Raw genomic sequence first — 6136 nt, 5'->3', positions numbered from 1 at the left:
AAAGTGTCCATAACGACCAATAATAGAATAGCTCTAGAATTCAGAACTATCTGAATCTGTCAATATAGAAATTAACATCGGTAGTGAGTGTTAGGCACTAATAACAGTCTGTTTCTTTCATTTTAACGATGCAAACAGTATTATTAGTCTAAAAAACAAAAGTAGCCCTCTAGGGGCCACTGCGAGAAATGATAAACTTTCCCTTTGTGACTTTGTCTCTACCTCTTATTTAAATGCACTGGGGTTGTTCAAATTATTTTCCCTCTGTTTCTACGCTATGCGATCTACATTTCCATTTAAAAATCAAAATGCATCTTTTAGTGGCGTTGTTAATTGATCTACATATACTCTGATCCTATTACCTTATAAAATGTTGGAAAACGTCGTACATTCAGCGTTAGTCTGTGATGTTTAGCAGCTCTCAGTGTAAGTTTTGTTTTAGGTTTTCTAAAGTATGTCCAATTCAACAAAGAGAAGATTTAGACAAACAACTATTCGAACACGGAGTGTTGACAAGTATGGCATTTGTTGTGAAATGATCTCTAAGTATTTATAGATTAACACAGAATAATAAACTTTTAATTGCATAGATCTCTGGATCGGAATAACGACAGACGCGTAACTTCTTTTCAAACTACCAACATTTCTTCAACGCCTCCAGCAATGAATGAAGCGGTTTCGTCTGCCGAAGATGGCCAAGTTGCAATATCTTCAATATCGCCTTCAAACTCCTCTACAGATACAATTACAGGTATTCCTGAATTAAACCGTATTCGGGATTCGTCATTGGAGCCTTCCACGGTTGTTGGAGATTCTATCAAGGGCCCAATCATTCAACTGACAGCGACTGAATCAAGTACAAGCATGGGGTCGAGAAATTCTGAATATTCGGTATTTGAGCCGACGTCATCTGAATTGGATTCGTCGGTTTTAGTGATGTGGGAGGGAAAGACTGGTGAAACCGCTAACGACCAAAGTGGTCAGCCCATCATCAAGTGTCGCGTCTGTTTGTCAACGTACGGTAACATCATGAAGGCAGCCGACGAAATCGTCACGACAGAATGTGGACACTTGTTTTGTTCTACTTGCGTCAAAAACACTTTAAGTAAAAATAACAAATGCCCGTTTTGTTTCCAAAATGTGGTCAAGTATTTTCCAGTTCATTTTTAGTGATTTTGTAGCTCCGAGTTGATAAATAATTTGTTCGTTTTTTTAAGGATACCATGGAAATAATTTTAAATGGAAATATTTTAAATTATAAAAAATCTTTATTAATAATCTGTACTATTTTATAAATGTTTAAATGAAATAAAATTTGTTAAATCTATCAATATAATCTAAGAAATAATTACCCTCGTTGAATCTTGGAAAAGAGACGGTGGTTCTGGCGTGGAAAAATTCTGAACTCCAGCTCGAAAATGTAATTTTAGTTTGGTCAGATCTCATCTAGGGCTGCTATCATTTACAGGAATATGAATTATGAAACTAGCAATGTTATTTTTATCTTATTTAACTCTCGCTACTAGATGTCTTCAAGATCGTACACTGGACCACGACTCTAATTAACTACTGATTATTTAACTGGAATACCCTCGGTCACTTCCGGCGATGCGTGGGACCAGGGCCGGCGTTAGGGGGGTAAAAGGGGCATAAGAACCCCGGGCCCGAAAATCCGAGTGCTGGCCCTGCAATGGGGGGGGGGGGATAAAGTGACGTAGTCGAAGTAGAACTCAGCTGTTATTTATAAGCAGTCGAAACATTATATGGTGCGTTATGGTAATGTTTCGTTTTAGCTGTATTCATCATGAATCTATTTAATTAAATAGTGTAGGGGTATGGAATAAAAAACTAAATGCTTATTTATAGGACAACACAAATAGCGTTTTAAGTGTACTAGATTCTACGTGCACATTATTTTGAAGCATCTACGGACCTTTAGGAACAATTTATTATAAGCCTAGTATCAATGCACTTGCCACCCCAAGAATCCGAATTAGAAAACAACGAGAGTGCAGCTGAAGAAATAAACGACTCATGCCTAAGCCAATCAGCTTCTAGTGCCGGCTCTAATTTTTGGCAATTGTTAAATGACTTTTTAAAAAAGAATAACGACACCCGTTTAAAGTGTGGAATATTATATACAATATACTACACCCTAAATTCGATTACTGCAGTGTTAAAATCTCTTAATATTGACATTAATGACTGTAAAGAACAAAATAAAGGGCTATTTACGTTAGTGGAAGATCTAAAATAAAACAAAATTTAGACTTAAAAATCGACATAGATAATCTGCGATTAGATCTCTCGAAACAATCAGCCGAACAATTAATTCTACGGGAAGATAGTGATAATACTCTAGCGGAAAATACTCAAACCAATAGCCTTTTAAAAAACGGTCCAGATAGTATACTGACGTCATTAAGCAATCCGCTGATTGTGTTGGCCTCAACGAGGTAAGAAATAAATCACAATTTCCGAACTCTGGGAGACGATCGCCAAAAACCAATGCATCTGGTTTTAAAAACGGGGGCACGTGACCTATTTCATCCGGGTCGGATATAGTGTCACTTGGAACCAATCACCTATTGGCGTCCATATCTAAATTGCCCAATAGATTGAAGTGGGATGTTCCAAGTTTTAATGACCAAGGGGGCACTTAGTCTTGATGACCCCCAGGGTCAGAAGTCAGGACACCTCGCACAAGATCCATAAATAACAACTTTAACTTTGACACATGCAATATTTAAAAGCAATATAACAAAAATACTTTCCAACATGAAAGCATAGATACCGATGCTTTATTTTACACATAAACGCCAATTGTGAGTATAACAATCGTCAGAGAGAACGGCCAGAATTCAAACGCTACGAAAGGTATTTTACAAGAAACTTAAGGTATAGGAGCAAAGGTTATTTGGTTTTCACTGTGTTATGAAATGCAAGTGTTTGTTTCAACATTTTTAGTTACGATAAATTACCTTCCGCAATCCTGCGTGGTCGAAAATTGGAGCCAATTGCCCGGATTCAGTATGAAGAGACATTCAACGTCACGGTTGAATCAAGCGGACTGTCACTAATGAAGGAATATTGTTGTTATGGACTTTCAAATCGTTCAGCAACATCTTGATGAAAGATTCCTACTTTCATTCTCATCATAACGGCCATAAATTGATCCACAAATGAAAGCTTATTTTTTTTAAAGTTACTTTTCTTCGCACCCCAGTGAGTCATTCTTTCTACTTTTGGTTGTAAAACTTTATCATTTCATCATTGCTTCTTATCTTATCTACTCCCCAATTCTTCTTCCTCATTTCCTCTTTCAGTGCTTTAATTCTCTCGTAAAGTTCGGTTCTCAACTTCAAGTTCAATCATCAATGTCAGGAATCCATACCTCTACTTGGAATTCTTATCGCAGCAGATTTCGTCTCGATGGGGCTCACGGTATTTTTACGTTACTATGTTAACTTAAAGGGACTGGAAAGTGGGGTTTTGAAATCGTCTAGTGACGTGGTATCTCCAAAAAAATCCGGACCCTGCTTTATTTCCTTTTTTCCCCGCTTGAGGAATTTGGCTCTGACGGAGATGTTTTGAAAATAGTGAGGAGCGACCCGCGAGAGAGACACTGGTGAGAGGTATTCATACGCGAACTAAGATATTCAGGCCTTCGTGGACGTGGTTTTGGTTCTAGTATTTTAATATTTATTTAATTATAATGATGTTAATGAACGAGTTTAATTCAAATAAAAAATGGAAACGTGATGATACGAAAATATCTCTTGTTGGCGAATTAGATAAGTGGGAAAAGGTAAAAAACTGTGGTGTAGTACTAAGGTTTATCAAAATGCTCCAGTGAAACCAAGGCCCTAAGAAATTGGCTTCGATTTATCATGGGCCAAATAATTTATCATTATTTGGCCCATGGATTCATCTAGCGTTTTTTTACAAAATTCGATGAAACTCGTAAATAATAATTTAAAAAATTACGAACACACTACTACCAAAAGACCTTATCACTCAAATGAATTTTTCGTTAAACATTTGTTGTTCACTAAACTAAATCTCAATAAAGATTTATGAAATTTGAAAACTTCCTACGAGCTCAGCTATAACACTAACCAAGACCACGCTGGATTTCGTCATACAAAAATCTCAACACAGCGGTGCCTGTTTACGTCTTCGCGAACTTGAGAAAAAGTAGTTCTACGCGCCAAATTTCGTTAATGACGTCACGGATGACGTTTTTCAAAACCCCACTTTCCAGCCCCTTTAATAAACAACAACGTGAGAGGGGAGCGCGCGCAGAGGGATTTTTTTCTCTAGTAGGCGGAGCCAAAGCCGTCAGAGTGATCTTACCATACGCGATACGGAAGGATAAGCATTCCAAGTAGAGGTATGGATTCCTGTCAATGTAGTCTGTCTGAGTTCCTTTAGAACAAAACTTTTAACGACAAGCCTCGGGTGGTAGGTTAACTTCCGTAGCCACATTTCCATTCATTTCTGGATTAAAGGAGCCGGAGATTTCCACTGATTCTTTCAAATTTCCACGCAAATCTTCTGTTGGGGATATGGTAGTCTTTTCAATCCTATTTGGTGGTTGTTAACAGTGGCACGAGTTTTCAATGTCTTAAGGATAGTCTTCCATATTATCCTATACAAGCGTAATTAATATGAAAATGTATTGAGAGACTAAGTCTTTGCTGGTGAACCAATTCATTCATAAAACTTTATACTCTTCTTCATAGAAAGAAGCTATAATCGAATTATTTCTAAAAATTTAAGTAAATGACAAGGGTTAAGTTTGGGAACCAATTTCTTTAATATATATATATATCTGACCTTTTTATATTTATTTCTTCTTGTCTAGCTGCTCTTTTACTCTAATTCACGTTTTGATTGGGGTATTATTCTACTTGATGGTAAATTTAGCCTTGGAACCCAGTCAGGATCCTATAAAGCTCCAACCCAGGAAACCCTGACTGAAAACGTCTGCTACAAACTCGCATTGGGCTCCAATTTTTCGGTGTATTATACTAGCCCAATGGCGAGTTCTCTTCTTTGTAATGCGATTAAATATAATTCCTTGCGCTCCATAAATACTTTTACAACCAACGATGCTGCAAAAACACCATATTTATTTTAATAGTTTGTGTTTCGTAGTCACCCCCGAATTTTTCGCATATAAAATAGCTGCCTCGATTTCAATTTAGTCATTTTAATATTCGTTTAATTATTTAAAATGTAGCTATTATACATTCATTTATTTAATGAATTTAGTGATTAATCATTCTATTTACATTTTAATTATAATAATTAAGATTCCAAATTATATTAAATGGAAAAATCAGTTTCATCAAAATTTCGATTTGTCTTTTGTAATCTAGATTTAAAAATATTATTGAAAGTTTCAATATAATTATCAGATTTTTAAATTTTAACAACGGTTTAATAACTTGAGTTAAAGGTTTAATTTAAGTTATTAAGCCATTATGTGTTACACGTATGTGCAAAGCGTAATAATTTTAGAGATACTTTTCCTTGTCAAAGCTATACTTGCTATTCATGGTCCATATTTTTAATCCTGCTAGTGCTCAAATTAAAAAAACGTGTCTGTATATAACAATGAAATACAAACCAACGAGTAAAATAAACTTAAGCACTTAAAAATATAAGAAATGTATATATTCACCGGCTCTGTTGGCTATAGCACCTTCGGCCCAACTGGTTGTGCTACTGGGATTATTTAAAGTAATTTTGATTGTGAGAGAAAGAGATTAGTTTTCGACACAAATAACCTTAAATGATTAAGGTTAACCTAAAGGCTCCGGTAGTTCCTCAAAAATCCGCTAGGACACCAAAAATCGTGAAATGGGAATACGTAGAAACAGACTTGGGCAAAACTCTGAGGGGATTTCAAGAGAGTTAATAATCGGCCCCTCTTCCACTCTCCCTCTCGCGAATAACACTCCCTCTAAAGAGCGATTTTCCCCCTATTTCGACGCTCGTGGCGATCTCCCTCCCGTGAAAGAGGGACTTGCTGAAACTCCGGAATTTCTGTTCCGCGTTCCCTCTCCCTCTCGCGAATAACGCTCCCCCAAAAGAGATATTTTTCCCCTCTTTCGACGCTCGTGGCGAT

General features: G+C 36.6%; 1 protein-coding gene across 1 annotated transcript; it reads left to right on the top strand.

Moving 5' to 3' along the window:
- The first annotated feature begins 360 nt into the window (after positions 1-360).
- LOC149936878 (uncharacterized) lies at positions 361-1304 on the top strand. Its single transcript, XM_090181673.1, has 2 exons — positions 361-516; positions 591-1304. The coding sequence occupies exons 1-2, from the start codon at positions 455-457 to the stop codon at positions 1168-1170; spliced, it is 642 nt and encodes a 213-aa protein (XP_090037799.1). The 5' UTR covers positions 361-454; the 3' UTR covers positions 1171-1304.
- The last annotated feature ends 4832 nt before the right edge of the window (positions 1305-6136 follow it).

This window comes from Leiobunum rupestre, chromosome 7, assembly GCF_980474605.1.
Source record: "Leiobunum rupestre chromosome 7, qqLeiRupe1.1.hap1, whole genome shotgun sequence".
Taxonomy (NCBI): Eukaryota; Metazoa; Arthropoda; class Arachnida; order Opiliones; family Sclerosomatidae; genus Leiobunum; species Leiobunum rupestre.
The sequence above is the reverse complement of the archived record's forward strand: the minus strand, read 5'-3'. Positions and strand labels throughout refer to the sequence as shown.

Coding starts and splice junctions, on each gene's coding strand:
- LOC149936878 (XM_090181673.1), top strand. CDS start 455: ATGTCCAATTCAACAAAGAGAAGATTTAGACAAACAACTATTCGAACA. Junction 517..590: donor CGAACACGGAGTGTTGACAA/GTATGGCATTTG, acceptor TTAATTGCATAG/ATCTCTGGATCGGAATAACG.